The 17500-nt window shown below is 44.8% G+C and overlaps 2 protein-coding genes across 3 annotated transcripts in view; one reads left to right on the top strand and one right to left on the bottom strand.

Annotated features, from left to right (window-relative positions):
* The window catches only part of slc26a2 (solute carrier family 26 member 2), a 23455-nt gene extending 14998 nt beyond the window's left edge, over positions 1-8457 (bottom strand). Inside the window, exons 1-2 of the mRNA XM_056440064.1 lie at positions 8393-8457; positions 5567-6154 (exon numbers count right to left, since the gene is read on the bottom strand). Of these exons, the coding sequence (XP_056296039.1) occupies positions 5567-6139 (573 nt within the window). The 5' untranslated portion in view covers positions 6140-6154; positions 8393-8457. The remainder of the gene's footprint in view (positions 1-5566; positions 6155-8392) is intronic.
* Positions 8458-10196: 1739 nt separating this feature from the next.
* The window catches only part of pde6a (phosphodiesterase 6A, cGMP-specific, rod, alpha), a 30127-nt gene continuing 22823 nt past the window's right edge, over positions 10197-17500 (top strand). The window contains exons 1-4 of one of the 2 annotated variants that reach the window (XM_056439588.1): positions 10197-10215; positions 11771-12127; positions 13430-13571; positions 17229-17381. In XM_056439588.1, coding sequence (XP_056295563.1) covers positions 11799-12127; positions 13430-13571; positions 17229-17381 — 624 coding nt within the window. In that variant the 5' untranslated portion in view covers positions 10197-10215; positions 11771-11798. Of the gene's footprint in view, positions 10288-11770; positions 12128-13429; positions 13572-17228; positions 17382-17500 lie in introns of both variants that reach the window. The other variant, XM_056439587.1, reaches the window with a different exon arrangement.

Raw genomic sequence — 17500 nt, 5'->3', positions numbered from 1 at the left:
GGAAAAAATTAGACAAACAAGAGGTTTTAGGATCAAAAGTTTTTGCCCAAAGTAAAGGAGTGCATCCAGCAGGGGAGGTGGAGAGCTCAATGTGTGTTTTATTTGATTTGTTGGTTTTAAGTTTTATTTGTTTTTAAACTCTTTTCTTTTAATGAACACATTCAGAGTCGGAGTTTTAAGCGTAAATGGGCGAGGACAGTAAGAAGAGAACATCAATTTATGAATTTAACAAGATGAAGGCCAGCGATGTTCTCTTCTTACAAGAGACGCCTGCGACAGCACCAACGAGGCGGACTGGAGGAGGGAGTGGGGAAATCCTCCTGAGCCACAACACCAACCTCAGCGGAGGTGGGCTTCCTCTTCTCCAGGGCCTTCAGCCCTCGGTCACTGGAGGTCAAACACATCGTGGAGGAGGCTGTTCTTTGTGAAAGCACGGTTCGACCTTTTAACGTGGTTTTTATAAATATCTATGCTCCAACAACTGGGACAGAGAGGCAGCTGTTTTTATCCAAAGTTAATGTTGTTTTAAATGTCTGTGCCTCGGAGGATTTTTTATTCTTGGGAAGTTTTAACTGCACAGAGGATGATGTAAATGACAGAAACCACACAGAGCCACAATCAGCTTCACAGCAGGTGCTGAGGAGGCTGGTCCATTCTCATGGTCTGGTGGGCGTGGAGAAGGATGCATCCGGACTGCCGACAGTACACATGGTCCCACGTTAGGAGGAAGGATCTCCTCAGCCAGGTTAGACCGTATTTATGTTTTTAAGCACCATTTTAATATTTTTAAAATGTGCAGCATTATTCGGCTGGTTTTACTGATCACTCTTTGGTTTTATGTCATGTTTTATTAGGAATTTTTACCTAGGGCATATTGGCATTTTAATACAGTTTTAACTTTCGATAGGAATTTTAGAGAGGTGTTGTTTTATTTTGGGGCATTTTTAGGCTGAGGAAGAGTGATTTTAATAATCTTAGGCAGTGGTGGGACCGTGGTAAGGTGGAAATTAAGCTCCTTTGTCAGCAGCACACTTTCAGCGTCACTAGAGCGTCACCAGATCTATGAAGGACCTGGAGACTGAGATAGTGGACCTAGAAAGTTTAAGCGAGTCCACAGGAGATCGAGGACATATTGAAGTCCTCAAAGTAAAAAGCGGCTCTCGCCGACCTGTTGATAAAGTGCAAGGCGCACTGGTCAGGTCGATTCCAGACCATCGCGAGATGGACCTCCCTCTAGCTTCTTCTTCGGCCTGGAGAGGAGGAGGGCAGGCGGAGTGATCCACTCACTGCTGACGGACGCAGGGGCAGTGGTTGTGGAGCCAAGCCAGATCCGGAAGCGGCGGTGGGGTTTTCCTCCCTTTATGCCACTGAGTATAGGGAGGAGGAGAGTCGGCGGAGGGGCTCTGTGGGAGCTGCCTCAGGTCTCCGAGGAGACTAATGAGGAGCTCGACAGACCCATAACCCCCAAGAGCTGAAAGCTGCCCTGCAGGAATGCAGGAGGCGCCCAGGAATCGACGGCCTCCCCGCTGAATTCTACAAGAAATACTGGGATGTCCTCGGAAGGGACATCCTAGGCGTCTTCAATGAGAGTCTGGCCTCTGGTTCCATGCCGATGTCCTGCCGGAGGGCAGTGCTGACGCTACTGCGAAAAAAACCGCAGGACATCGGTAACTGGCGCCCTGTGTCTCTGCTGTGTGTGGATTACAAGCTTCTGTCCAGGGTCCTGGCCTCCAGGCTGAGGGGAGCTATGGAGCAGGTCCTCCATCGGGACCAGACCTACTGTGTGCCCGGCAGGTCCATGGTGGACAACGTCCACCTCATTCGGGACGCTTTGGAGGTCTCCAGCTCGTTGGGTATGGATACTGGTCTGATTTCTCTAGATCAGGAAAAGGCTTTTGACCGCGTTGAACACGGCTTCCTCTGGAAAGTTCTGGGAAGTTTGGGTTCAGCGCTGGCTTCATAGCTAAGATCAGGTGTTGTACAGTAATGTTGAGAGTGTGCTGAAGATAAGCGGCAGGCTGTGTGCTCCTTCTAGAGTGGGTAGAGGGGTCCGGCAGGGCTGTGCTCTGTCCGGGATGCTCTCGCACTCTCCTCGAGCCCTCCTCATTAAAATACGTTCTAGCCTACATGGTTTGGTTTTACCTGGTTTTAGTAAAGGAATGATTTTATCGGCATATGCCGACGCGTTGTTGTTTTTATCAAGAATCAAAATGATGTAAACCTTTTAAATCGAATAGTACAGGATTTTAGCACGGCATCATCAGCGGGGTGAACTGGAAGAAAAGCGAAGCCCTCGCTGTGGGGGAGTGGCGTGGCGACCTCGGTTCTTCCACAAAAACTCATATGGAAGGCGGACGGTTTTAAATATTTAGGAATATACCTGGGAAACCGAGCATGGTCCAGAAGAACTGGGAGGCGTCACAGAGAAGATAGAGGGAAACTTTCCAAGTGGAAGTGGCTGCTCCCCAGATGTCTTTTAAAGGTAGAGTACTGGTTTTAAACAATCTTATTGCATCCCAACTGTGGCACAGGTTGACAGTTTTAGACCCTCCTCGGGCTTCTTAGCCAACATACAAAAGAAGATGGTAGATTTCTTTTGGGAGGGTCTACACTGGGTGCCACAGGGGTGCTATTTTAACCAGAGAGGAGGGGACAGGGCCTTGTCCACCTGGCCAGCGGACGGCCACTTTTAGATTACAGTTTGTTCAGAAGTTTTTGCAGTCCGGGGTTTTTAGTGTGGCGAGGCGTGGCCAGCTGCATCCTCAGGCGTGCTGACAACCTAGGGCTGGATACTGCTCTGTTTTAATAGACCCCAGCTTTTAAAACTAAGTGGGCTGCCTCCTTTTTATCAGGGTGTTTTTAAGTCGTGGGCCCTTTTAAGCACGAAGGTGCCCACAGTCTGACTCTCTGTTCTGGACTAGCAGGCGCTGCTGGGGCAAGACCCTTTCCTGCAGCAGTTGGTGGATGCAGTGGGGCCGGCTGAGCGACCCCCGGCCCTGGGCTCCCTGCTGGGGATGCATTCCGACCGGGTGGGAGGCTCCTGGAGCTGTGGAGGCAGAGGCTGACCGGGTTGCAGAGGAGCCTCCTCAACGACTACAGCCAGCAGAGAGCAGAGCGGACCCTGCAGACCCTTCCCAGACATCTCCCTCAGCCCGGGGCTGGGGGACTCACCGCCCCTGCTAAGAACAGGCCACCCAGAAAACTGCACACTGAACAAAGCAGACAAGAAGACTTCGTATTTTAACCTCGTGAAGAGCATCAACAGGTCCAGACTGTGCAACAGACCGCCCACTGTGTGGTCAGAGACTTGGGCATGGAGGCCCTGGCCGCAGTGGGGGTCCTATACAAGCCTCCCTAAAGAAAAGGACCGCTGACCTCCAGTGGCGGATTTTACAGTGCTGTCGCGTCCAACGCTTTTATTTCGTTAATCAATCCGCTGTCCTGAGCCAGTGCCCTTCTGTGACCTCCGGGAGACTATTTACCATGTTTTTAACGAGTGTAAGAGACTTTTGAGTTTCTTCGCTCTTTTAACAGTGGTTTTAGTCTTTTAATGTGGTTTTACAGAGAAGGTTTTTATCATGGGAGCTGCCTACAAAAAACAGAAAAGAAAAGTGGCAGCTCCTAAATTTTTATCCGGTGAAGCAAAATGGCAATTTATTTAACTAGGAAGTCCCGGGTGGAAAACAGAGAGGGGCAGGAGGCCAAGGCAGTGTGGCTCTGTAACATCAGAGCCAGACTCTGGCTGGAGTTCAGGTTTTACAAACACATTGGAGACCTGGATGCTTTTAAACAACGCTGGTGTTTTAAAGATATTGTTTGTTCTGTGGTAGAGGAGGAGCTGGAGTTTGCACCACTTTTTATTCGGTAAAACATGTTTTTCTTTTGTTTTAATGTTTTGTTTGTTTGCTTTTATTTTAAATAACCTGATTTTTAAAACACTTTATTTGTAGAAAAACGTTGTGATGGAAAAAATGTAAATAAAGTGTTTTTCAAAAATCAAAAAAAATCTCTCACCCTCTCTCTCTCTCTCACACTCTCTCCCTCTCTCACACACTGACCCTCTCTCTCTCTCTCTCTCACTCTCTCCCTCTCTCACACACTGACCCTCTCTCTCTCTCACACTCTCTCCCTCTCTCACACTGACCCTCTCTCTCACACACTGACCCTCTCCCTCTCTCACACACTGACCCTCTCTCTCACACACTGACCCTCTCTCTCTCTCTCACACACTGACCCTCTCTCTCTCTCACCCTCTCTCACACACTGACTCTCTCCCTCTCTCACACACTGACCCTCTCTCTCTCTCTCTCTCTCTCACACACTGACCCTCTCCCTCTCTCTCACCCTCTCTCTCTCTCTCTCTCTCTCTCTCTCACCCTCTCTCTCTCTCTCACACACTGACCCTCTCTCTCTCTCTCACACTCTCTCCCTCTCTCACACACTGACCCTCTCCCTCTCTCACACACTGACCCTCTCTCTCTCTCACCCTCTCTCTCTCACACACTGACCCTCTCTCTCTCTCACACTCTCTCCCTCTCTCACACACTGACCCTCTCTCTCTCACTCTCTCCTCTCTCACACACTGACCCTCTCCCTCTCTCACACACTGACCCTCTCTCTCTCTCTCTCTCTCTCTCTCTCTCTCACACACTGACCCTCTCTCTCTCTCACCCTCTCTCTCTCTCTCACACTCTCTCCCTCTCTCACACAGACCCTCTCTCTCTCTCTCACCTCTCTCTCTCACCTCTCCTCTCTCACACACTGACCTCTCTCTCTCTCACCTCTCTCTCTCACACACTGACCTCTCTCTCTCTCTCACCTCTCTCCTCTCTCACACTGACCTCTCCTCTCTCACACTGACCTCTCTCTCTCACCTCTCTCTCTCTCACTCTCTCCTCTCTCACACTGACCTCTCTCTCTCCTCTCACACTGACCCTCTCTCTCTCACACTGACCCTCTCTCTCTCACACTCTCTCCCTCTCTCACACTGACCCTCTCTCTCTCTCTCACCCTCTCTCTCTCTCTCACACTCTCTCCCTCTCTCACACACTGACCCTCTCCCTCTCTCACACACTGACCCTCTCTCTCTCTCACACTCTCTCCCTCTCTCACACACTGACCCTCTCCCTCTCACACTGACCCTCTCTCTCTCTCTCACACTCTCTCTCTCTCACACACTGACCCTCTCCCTCTCTCACACACTGACCCTCTCTCTCTCTCACCCTCTCTCTCTCTCACACTCTCTCCCTCTCTCACACACTGACCCTCTCCTCTCTCTCTCTCCTCTCTCACACACTGACCCTCTCCCTCTCTCACACACTGACCCTCTCTCTCTCACCCTCTCTCTCTCTCTCACACTCTCTCCCTCTCTCACACTGACCCTCTCTCTCTCTCACCCTCTCCCTCTCTCACACACTGACCCCCTCTCTCTCTCACTCTCCCTCTCTCTCACACACTGACCCTCTCTCTCTCTCTCTCTCTCTCACTCTCCCTCTCTCTCTCTCACCCTCTCTCTCTCTCTCACACTCTCTCCCTCTCTCACACACTGACCCTCTCTCTCTCTCACCTGGTAGACGCCGGCGGTGAAGGTCACCGTGGCTCCCACCACGATGGCGTAGCAGCTGCGGTCGCATCCCGCCTCGACGCTGCCGTTCCCCAGAGCGGCCAGCAGGGCGGCGCTCCCGTTGCCGCCGCCGCCGCCGCCGCTCTCCGGGTATCCGGCCAGAGCCAATTCCCGATCCACGACCTGACCCACGAGCAGGCAGAGCACCCCGAAGACCCCCGCCGAGATGTGCCGGGACGTGCCGAAGATGGCGTAGATGATGGAGGTGAAGAAGGAGGTGTAGAGGCCGTAGATGGGGTCCTGGCTGGCCAGCAGGGAGTAGGCGATGGACTGGGGCACCAGCAGGACCCCCACGATCAGCCCCGACATGGCGTCGCCCAGCAGCCACTCGCGCAGCCGGTAGCGCGGCAGCCACGCCAGGATCGGCACGAAGCCCAGGACCTTGGCCTTGGCCTTCTCCGGCGAGCAGGCGCAGTGCTTCTTCAGGCGCCGCGTGGCGACCGAGCGCCAGCCCGGCGCCGCGTCCTTCTCCACGCGCTCTAGGACGAGCGGCCGGTCCCAGGCCTGGTGGGTCATGACGGGCGTCTTCTTCTGTGGTGGTTCGGAGGAAAGGGGGTTCAGTCTTTATCTTAATGTTCACGGCAGGAAGACGGGCATCAGGAGCAGGAGGCGGAGCTTGTAGATTACAGGCAAAACTGCATTTTCTGATATTTTGCTGATGCCAAAACCAAAAAAATGCAATGTTGCGTAACAATAGAGACGAGACACTTCCTGTCAGCTCGAGCCAGGATACGACATTCACAGACTTTTTTTTTAGGGGGCAATTTTCTTCCCCACTGACTGAAATTCAGGGACATTTAGAAAGAAATTGGGGACAACAACCAAAATCATATATATATATATATACACACTTATTTAGGCTCACAGTATATGATAAAAAGATTAAAAGTGTTTTTTTAGATTTTTTATCAAAAAACATATTATTTCGTATTCAATTGTATTCTTATTTCTTTGCGGTTATTTATTATTACATATTTTAAATTTCGTATTGATTAATCAAGATTGTCTTTGTGTGAATGTTGGACTTGTTTTTATGTTGTATCTTTTATTCTGTATTATTTTATTGTAAGGTGATCTTGAGTGACTTGAAAGGCGCCTCCAAATGAAATCTATTATTATTAAACAACTATAACTTTAAAAAAATTCCAGATTATATTTATTGATTTGTTTGTGTACTTACCTCATACAGATAAGACACACACACGCTATTAAATTATATTAATTATCAGAGGAAACTGAGGGCATTGTTTGCCCCTCTAGTGACATCAGGGCAACATCATATTTCTCGAGCAGCTTTGCCCTTTGTCCCGGTGAGTTGCCGACGCTAAGTGACTCTGACCTCACGTCCACCAAACCAGGCACAAGGTTATCAGGAAGCTCAAGGAAGAAGAAAAAATATGATAATAACCTGTGCATTATATAGTTAAAACATAAATAACAAAAAGGTCAGGATGTAAACTGACTGGGTGAAGACTGGATTTCAAGTCATACTTTTAATTTTGCCTTTTTTTATAAGCAAATATCAATCAATCTTGTATTTCAGATTCACGGTTCAGATAGTCCAACACATTAAAATAGAATAAAATACATACAAATCCACAAGTTAAATCCATGCAGCGAGGTCACATTTGGTCATTTTCGAAGGTCAAACATAAAAAAAAAGGTCAAAGTTCAAACTGGGTTTAATGTTAATAGAAAGTGTATTATTTTGTGTAGTTTTCTGCAGTTTAAAGAGTTGTGAGTCCTAAACGTCTGTAAGCTGACGACAGCGCTGGAGGTCACGAAGGTTGATTTGTTTCCTAATTACGCAAACAAACAAAATGTTGTGAGGGCAAATTTCTAAAGTAAACATTTATAAACTGACAATAAATGACGTGTTAGTTTTTGCTTGTGAAACTAGAATGTTTTGGCTGCCATTAAAATGTTTTTGTTACAACAAAAATCATAAAAACATTTGAACTAAAAAAGAAAATTCTCAAAATAAAAACAATATTTATCTTAAAATCAATACCTTTTGCAAAAAAAGACAGAAATGTTCTCTCAAAACGAAAAACTAGGAGTTGAGCATGGACGTAGTGGGCGGGGCCTGTTGAGCGACCAGGTCCCGTGAAGAGGACGTGGAGCTAAGTTAAGACATTATATTGCTCTATTTTATCAACATCATTTTTTAAATTTAGTTTCATAATTTGGACAAATACAAAGCATTATAATGTCTTAACTTACCTCCACTTCACAGGACCTCATTCAGCAGCCTAAGCCCCGCCCACTGCATCCAAACTGTAGTTTTTCGTTGAGAGCAAACGTTTTTGTATTTTGTGGCATTTAATAAAAAAAATCGCAGCCATAAGCAAAATTTACGTCATTTAATCTCAGTTTATATTTATTTTAATTACTTTTAAAATTTACTTTTGTTCTGTTTGCGTAATAAATACCCACCTTCACCTCCACCGGTCGGTTTGAACGCCTCAAGTCTCTGCGGGCTTCACGGTAACATGATTAGTGACGTAACAGCTCGTTTCCTTAGAGAACTCACGCGCGGAGTTTTGTTCCTGACATTAACTCGTAACACAGCCCCCTTCAAAGTCCCTGAACGCAGCACGAAGTCCTGCAATGAATGGGCACCTTTGTAAACACGTTGACAACGTGGACACGAGCTGCGACTTTACAGCCACCTCAAGTCCATCCACATGGCAGTCTGCCCTCCAACAACAACAACAATAACAACAACAACAAACCAATACATGTCGCCTCACGCGCACAGTAACTGACCTGAGCTCAGTCGCGGGAGGCGAAGTTACTTCAAAGCGGCGTTGAGTTCAGACTGCCAGCCCGCCTCGAACTCATTTCTAAGCCCGTGGCTCCGTGCGTGATGACGTGTGGCGGGAGCGTGGGGGGTGTGTCCTTCGTCACGTGACTCCTCCTGAGGAACCTGAGCCGGTTCTGCTGGTGTAGCAGAGGCGCCACTTTGTAGCGAAATGAGACGATAGAAATGAAACGAAGAATATGGATACATTGATGCGAAGGTGAAGGTAATTTGTGAGGTTATTGGAGGAAGATACTTAAGAAATTAGTGAATATTACTGTATAATAATAATACTGTAACATTCTGGTAAAAACTTTTTTAAAGTCACCTTTTTAACTGACCTTACCTAAAAAATATGACTTCTTATTAACATTACAACACTTGTGAAACAGATAAATCTATTTATAAACACAGTTTCAAGAGGAAGCTGTCCTCTCTTCCTTCCTTGTCTCCTCAGCAAATTCTTCTCGTTTAAAGGACACAGAGGTTTATTATAGGGTATAGTTGAAATGTAGGGATGAGGGTTAATTTTAATTTTAATATTATTATTTGTATTTCATATATTTTATTTTTTGTTCTATTTATTATTATTATTTTTATTATTATTATTAATATTTTATTTTTATTTTTTCTGTTTTGGGGTAAAGCGTCAACTGACGGATTAGTACTCCAGAGGGTGGCGGTAATGCACCAATTATATGGATGTAAACCGCCGTTAAAAGAGAAGAAGAAGAAGAAGCAGCAGCAGCAGAAGAAGAAGAAGCAGAAATTCTTCTCGTTACTGCTGGTGACGCGGTTTCCAGTCAGAGTGAGCGCTCCTCGCGCGTCGCTCCTCTCTGAACGGTCCGAGCTGCAGCAGCTGGACTCTTTAGGTTTCGCCATCGATATTCCTTCTGCTCCCGCTGTTTGTTATTCTCGGTCATGAGAGGGAGTCAGGGGGTCCGCTGCGTGCGGTTCACCCCCACAGGGGAGGGCACGTGATACAAGAACATCAGCTGGAGCTGTAATATAGATATGACAATAACACAGAATACTGGGCATTGTGTTACAGGTGTGTCCACATGAAAGGGTTAGTTGGAGGTCGAAGTTTCGATGAGATTCTAATAATTATTGACAATTTTTATTTGGCTGCCAACATTAATTTATATTGAAAATCTGCAAAGGATTAAATGTGGAAAAACAACCACTAATAGCAATATGGAGATCAATTTATAAAATTAAGACATTGAAGTTTTGAGACTGTTAGGCAACTTCTTTTTTTTCACTTAATTTTTTTTATTTGTTTAGACATATTAACATAAACAACAATGTCAGACATAAACATTAACATATATATATATAAATACACATGCACACACAAAATAGTACACAATGATATATATAAACATATATATATAGATACATACACATATATATATATAAACATATATATACATACACACACGTATATATATACATATATATATATATGTATCTATATATATATGTATATATACACATACACCTGCACACACAAAACAGGACACAATGATAGATATATATTTAAATAGCTCCAACAATTTCAGTGAACATGTCAGTGAACATGTCAGTGAACATGTCAGTGAACATGTCAGTGAACAGGTCAGTGAACATGTCAGTGAACGTGACGCGGCGGGTAATCCTAATGAAGTGGATGGCGGTTTATAATCCACACATGACCAGTTAAAGCCATCCCTGTAATCCCATTCCTCTCCTCAGACACACACAGAACAAAGGGACCAGACTCCCCGCTACACGAGGACTTCAGCAGGTAGGACCGGGTCGGGTTAACCAGGTAGGACCGGGTCGGGTTCAGCAGGTCGGACCGGGTGGGGTTCAGCAGGTAGGGATCATAACTTTATTAATGAACGTCTATTGGCTGAACCTCAGGGAAGGAAACGTGAACTTTGACCCTGACATTGATATTAGGATTATGTAAAGGTGTAAAAGGGTTGAGGAGAAGTGTAGAGGGGAAGTGTAGAGGGGAAGTGTAGATGAGAAGTGTAGAGGGGAAGTGTGTAGGAGAAGTGTAGAGGAGAAGTGTGTAGGAGAAGTGTAGAGGAGAAGTGTGTAGGAGAAGTGTAGAGGAGAAGTGTAGAGGAGAAGTGTAGATGAGAAGTGTGTGGGAGGTGTGGGAAGTGTGGGAGAAGTGTGAGGAGAAGTGTGAGGAGAGTGTAGAGGAGAAGTGTGGAGAAGTGTGGAGGAGTGTGGGAGGAGAAGTGTGTGGAGAAGTGTGAGAGAAGTGTGTGGGAGAAGTGTAGGAGAGTGTGAGGAGAAGTGTAGAGGAGAAGTGTAGAGGAGAAGTGTGGAGAGTGTGGAGGAGAAGTGTGGGAGAGGTGAGGAGTGTGTAGAGAAGTGTGGGGAGGGTGTGTGGGAGAAGTGTGGAGAGAAGTGTGGGAGAAGTGTAGAGGAGAAGTGTGAGGAGAAGTGTAGAGGAGAAGTGTGGGAGAGATGTGGGAGAAGTGTAGAGGTGTGAGAAGTGTGAGGAGAAGTGTGAGAAGTGTAGAGGAGAAGTGTGAGAGAGTGTGGGAGAAGTGTGAGGAGGTGTAGAGAGTGTGGGAGAGTGTGGAGGTGTGGGAGAAGTGTAGAGGGAGAGTGTAGGAGAAGTGTAGAGGAGAAGTGTGTAGGAGAAGTGTAGAGGAGAAGTGTAGAGGAGAAGTGTGTAGGAGAAGTGTAGAGGAGAAGTGTAGAGGAGAAGTGTAGAGGAGAAGTGTGTAGGAGAAGTGTAGAGGAGAAGTGTGTAGGAGAAGTGTAGAGGAGAAGTGTAGAGGAGAAGTGTGTAGGAGAAGTGTAGAGGAGAAGTGTAGAGGAGAAGTGTAGAGGAGAAGTGTGTAGGAGAAGTGTAGAGGAGAAGTGTGTAGGAGAAGTGTAGAGGAGAAGTGTAGAGGAGAAGTGTAGAGGAGAAGTGTAGAGGAGAAGTGTGTAGGAGAAGTGTAGAGGAGAAGTACAGGAAGGAAACAATTAATGGAAGTAAACAAATACAGGAAGTAAACACGTTCAGGAAGTAAACAATTAAGGGAAGTAAACAAGTACAGGAAGTAAGTCAAGTACAGGAAGTAAAAAAGTACAGGAAGTAATCAAGTACAAGAAGTAGACAAGGACGGGAAATGAACAAGTACCGGAAGTAAACAAGTACAGGAAGTAATCAAGTACAGGAAGTAAACAAGTACAGGAAGTAAACAAGTACAGGAAGTAATCAAGTACAGGAAGTAAACAAGTACGTGAAGTAAACAAGGACAGGAAGTAAACAAGTAAAGGAAGTAATCAAGCACAGGAAGTAATCAAGTACAGGAAGTAATCCGTGTGGACTTCCTGTCCGGCCACAGCTCCTCCCATTGGACGTCAGCAGCTGTCATGGTGGACGCGGCGGCCGCGGAGCTTTTCCTGGACGCCAACCCGCAGTTCGCCAAGCAGTTCTACGACCTCAACTACCGACCCGAGGTCGTGTCCGAGCTGCTGGACGGCGGGCGGCGGGCGGCGCTGGACGTCAGCGCGCTCCACGAGCTCACGTCGGTGGAGGAGAGCGAGGTGCTCTTCGACCTGATGAGGGACATCCAGGACAACCTGCAGATGGAGAGGTCCGTGTTCAACCTCATGAGACACCTGAGCTTCATGCTGAGGGCCGACCGCATGAGCCTGTTCATGTACCGGCAGAGGAACGGCGTGGCCGAGCTGGCCACCAGGTAACCCACACACACACACTGCACTGGGAATTCATATCGAAAGAAAGTGCAGCTATTTACATTTGTAAAAAAATATTTACAATTAAATTGTAAATTTATTTTGTAATACATTTAATTGGATATTTTAATGAAATGCAGCTATTATTATTTTTTTCTTCAAATATTGACAATTAAATTGCAAATTCATTTTGTAATACATTAAATTGTTGTATATTTTAATGAAGTGCAGCTATTTACATTTTTTTTAAAAATATTTACAATTAAATTGTAAATTTATTTTGTAATACATTAAATTGTATATTTTAATGAAATGCAGCTATCTTTAATTTCATTCATATATTGACAATTACATTGTAAATTAATTTTGTAATACATTAAATTGTATATTTTAATCAACGGCAGCTATTTTTAATTTCTTTCAAATATTGACAATTAAATTGTAAGTTAATATTTTTATTAATTACATTTTAAATTAATTTTGTAATACATTAAATTGAATATTTTAATGAAGTGCAGCTATTTTTTTTTTCTTCAAATATTGACTTAATTTGTAAATGAATTTTGTAATACATTAAATTGTATATTTTAATGAATTGCAGCTCTTTTTAATTTTTTTCAAATATTAACAATTAAATTGTAAATTAATATTTTAATTAATTAAAAATTTAATTAATTTTGAAATACATTAAATTGTATATTCATATTTGAATTAAGCGCAGCTATTTTTGTATTAGAAATAATCACACTTAATTCTTAAATTAATATTTTAATGAAGCACAGCTATTTATTATTATTATAAATAATCACAATTACATTGTAAATCAATATTTTAATGAAGCGCAGCTATTTATTATTATTATAAATAATCACAATTACATTGTAAATTAATATTTTAATGAAGCGCAGCTATTTATTAAAATTCAAAATAATCACAATTAAATCGTACATTTATATTTTCATGAAGCGTAGTTTAAAAAAAATGTTATTTCTTTTATTCAACATTTATTCAAAAAATTATTACTATCATTATCATTTCAAACATGTTTTTTTATCCAATGAAATATTCTGCTCCAATCCAAAAAAAAATCATCGCAGAAAGTTGATTCATAAAAATTGAAAAAAGACACATTTAATTGTTCATTCCCGTTTTTCTTTTCGAGTGATGACGTCATGACAGACATTCAAAGCTTCGTTCAGAGCCTCAATAGAGACACGTGTCCATGCCTCTCCCACCAGACTCTAGACTCTTGCTGCCTTGCCCAAGGGCACCGGGACATCGCCAGTGTCTCTCTTTGCCCTCAGGTTGTTCAGCATCAGCAAAGACTCACAGTTCGAGGACTGCCTGGTGCCGCCCGACAGTGAGATCGTGTACCCGCTGGACATGGGCATCGTGGGCCACGTGGCCTCCAGCAAGAAGATGGTCAACATCCCCGATGTGGCCGAGGTAAACGATTGCGGTCGCCGCGGTCTCTGTGTCCTTTGACGTCTGCATCAGAACAACTAATTAATATGCATAACCTTCCCTTTCATTGGCATTTAAACAGTACAAGTTAAGTCCTATTTCCTATCTGTTCATTTCCCTCTAACTTTACTTCCTGTTGCATATCACACCTTCTCTCTCGGACCCCAAAATAATGTTCCTAAAAGACCCAGAAACAAACACGTCTCCTTATTTACTAGAAGTCAGACGTCTCCCTTCAGTAAGTTCATTAAATGGGTGATCACATTTTTATTTTTACATTGATTATAACATTTCTTATTATTTATCATGTGAGAAACAATAACAACAAAAACATTTTTACCTCTTTTAAATCTGTCCACTTTCACAAAATATATCTTATTAATAAGTGATTTATTCATGGCCACATTTTGTATTTTTTATAATTCAAAAATAGGTGATACTCTTCTGTGTAAAACCATTAGAATATAAATGCTGCTCTCTGCTCAGTACGCTCTGTTTTCTTCATGAACACCTTGTCTGCTGCTGCTGCTGCTGTGCCTCTTTCTGACCACCAGAGGGCGACGTGACACCGCGCTGTCCCCGCCTCTCGGTCCCTCCCACAGAAACCACAGCTAACGATCTCATTACAGCCAACACCTTTGACATTTTGAACATGGCAGACAAGCTTATTCCCCCCCCCACACACACACACACACACACACACATACACTCACAGGTATATACCTGCATACCCCCCCCCCCCCTCCTGCGGAAAAGTCTTGCACCAATTTACATTGTGACATTTACGCTCAGTAATAAGGCCGCAGGCCTCTCCCGCCTGAATTGATGGATTACGAGCCGAAAAAGCGACGGCTCGTGTTTCCTGTGATTGGCGTGTTTTGTGATGCTAACGGCGTCTTTCAGAGAAATGCAGCTGAGAACTCTATTTCCATCTCAGAGCCGGTCCACCATGTCTGGATTCTTGTAGGTGGAGAGAGAGAGAGTGTGTGTGTGTGGGAATATGGGATGTCACTGGGATTATGTTGTGAGTAACAGCTGGCCTCATTTCTACCCTCCACCCTCCGCCATCTTTATTCTACCCCTGCCTCCGTTTAAGGGAATTTAATAATCACACCATTTTCTAGAAACAAATTAACTAATAACTGACTGTTGTGTGAGGTGCGGTTACTCGAGGGGTGTGTGTGTGTGTGTGTGTGTGTGTTGGGGGGGGGATGAAGCCGGTTAATCTGTCCTTGAATTAGAGCGATCCCAGATTACTCCCAGAGGTCACGCCGGCTCTGAGTCGTTCCTGCCGACTCGGCACTTTCACACACCTTTAATCTCTCTTCTCCGAGTCGTTTGTCTTCGGCGGAAGGGAAGTTACTTTTAATCTAAATGTATTGTATTTGTTTACTAATAAATATTTCCTTTATAAATTAATCGTTAAAATTTAATTGTGAATATTTTAAAAAAGTAAAAAAATAGCTGCGATTCATGAAAATATTAATTCACGATTTAATTGAGATTATTTAGAATTTTAAAAAGCCAGAGTTTGCACACTGAACCCTAAACTCCACTTAATTCAAGATAGATAGATAGATAGATATATACTTTATTAATCCCCAAGGGGAAATTTGTCGTGACAGTAGCAGCAACACACAAGAATAAAAACAAAACACAAAATATAAGAAACAGGGATGAAAGATATAGAAGTATACAAGTAAAATACAAAACAAAATATATATGTAAATATACAACACACATGCATACACAACACACAACAACACTGACAAATCAAATACAAAAAATATTAAATATAGACAGAGTGCAAAAAGCAAAGTGTGTGTATGAGTGCAGAGCAAATGAAATGAAATGTGTGTGTATGTGTGTAGTGCAAACAAATGAGATGTGTGAAGTGCAGATAACATAGTGTAAGTATTCAGTTATTGTTGTAGTTATTGCACTACGATGTGGCAAGAGGTGAACTGTTGTAGAGCCTCATAGCCGCCGGCAGGTTCTCCTGTATCTGTCCTTGTGGCAGCGGAGCGTGAGGAGACGTCTGGAGAAAGTCCTCCTCTGTCCCTGTAGGAGGTGGTGGAGAGGGTGGTCCGGGTTGTCCAATATGGACACCAGTTTCTTCAACGTCCTCCTCTCCACCACCTGTTCCAGGAGCTCCAGCTGGCAGCCGATGATGGAGCCAGCCTTCCTAACCAGTTTGTTGAGACGGCTGGTGTCACCGGCTCCGATGCTGCTCCCCAGCAGACAATGGCAAAGTGCAGCACACTGGCGACAACCGACTGGTAGAATAACTCCAGCATCTTGCTGCACACGTTGAAGGATCGAAGCTTCCTCAGGAAAAAGAGTCGACTCATCCCCTTCTTGTACACAGCGTTGATGTTGGCCTTCCAGTTCAGTCGGCTGTCGATGGAGACGCCCAGGTACTTGTACTCCTCCACCATGTCCACGTCCACTCCCAGGACACTCAGAGGGGGAGGAGCTCTTCCTCCTGAAGTCCACCACCATCTCTCTGGTCTTGGCCACGTTCAGCCAAAGGTGGTTCTCATCGGCCCACTTTACAAAGTCACTCACCACTGCCCTGTACTCCTCCTCCCGTCCATCCCTAATACACCCGACCACTGCAGAGTCATCAGAGTACTTCTGCAGATGGCATGACTCCGTGTTGTACTGGAAGTCACTGGTGTACAGGGTGAAGAGGAAGGGAGACAGAACAGTTCCCTGTGGGCTCCAGCATCACTGACCACCGTTCCAGACAGCACACGCCCCATTCTGACAAACTGTGGTCTGCCTGTGAGGTAGTCAGTGATCCAGGAGATGGTGGACGCGTCCACACCGGCCACCCGCAGCTTCTCACTCAGCAGCAGTGGCTGGATGGTGTTAAATGCACTGGAGAAGTCAAAGATAAATTGTCCATTGAGGAAGCGTATTTAAATAATGTTATGTAAGCGCTTACATAACATTATTAACATATTTATTACATATGCATCTATTCAGTTGGATGCACTTCTCTTCTTGCATCAACTATTCATTCGCTTATTAAATTTCTTTCCAAAACGGAGACACGTTGATGTATCACGTCTATTTGAAGGTCTCGATTTAGGCTCTGGCGACATCTGGTGGCGAGTTTGCAGATTGCAGCCGACTGAGAACTTCCCTGAAGAAATTAGACGCCTCATTCCAACGACGACACTAATACTCTTATTCTCAGCTGATCGTACGCTTCATGTTTCTGCCCATGGATCTCCCTTAATGATGCACATTGTCGTTTTAACAAATATTAAATTGTCTCGAGAAATAACGCAGATCTAATCGGGAAGTGTGGCGTTTGTATTTTGGAATATACGGCGTCTGCACGTTCACAAGAAAGGTAAAGCCATTTTAAATATGGAAATACAACGTGTGCTTAGATGAAACTTCTAAAAGGTCAAAGCTTCGACTAACAAGCAGGATGAAGACCTCTCCGGGCTTGCGGAGGTCAAAGGTCGCCCGATAACGAGCCGTCAAACCACCGGGACACGTTTTATCTGTACGCTGCGGTGGACTCAGCGGGAAGCAGATCTAGGATCAGCGTTGTGGAAAATATGAGCACATTGATGCAATCAAATCTCTCTCTCCCTCTCTCTCTCTCTCTCTCTCTCTCAGAGCGCTTACTTCAGCGACTTTGTGGACGAGCTGACGGAGTTCAAGACGAAGAGCGTGCTGGCGGTGCCCATCATGAACGGTAAAGACATGGTGGCCGTGATGATGGCCGTCAACAAGCTGGACGGGCCGAGCTTCAGCGCCAAGGACGAGGAGGTAAGGTCCGCCGGGCCGGAGGAGAACCATGTCTGGTTCCTCGAAGAACCTTCCAACCAGGGTTCTCTAGAGAACCATCTCCTTAGAGAGTTCTTCAAATACTCTATAAAGGTGTCTCA

Source organism: Pseudoliparis swirei, chromosome 19 (assembly GCF_029220125.1).
Source record: "Pseudoliparis swirei isolate HS2019 ecotype Mariana Trench chromosome 19, NWPU_hadal_v1, whole genome shotgun sequence".
In the NCBI taxonomy this organism is placed as follows: domain Eukaryota; kingdom Metazoa; phylum Chordata; class Actinopteri; order Perciformes; family Liparidae; genus Pseudoliparis; species Pseudoliparis swirei.
Note: the sequence above shows the minus strand (reverse complement) of the source record. Positions and strands in the feature narration are given on the sequence as shown.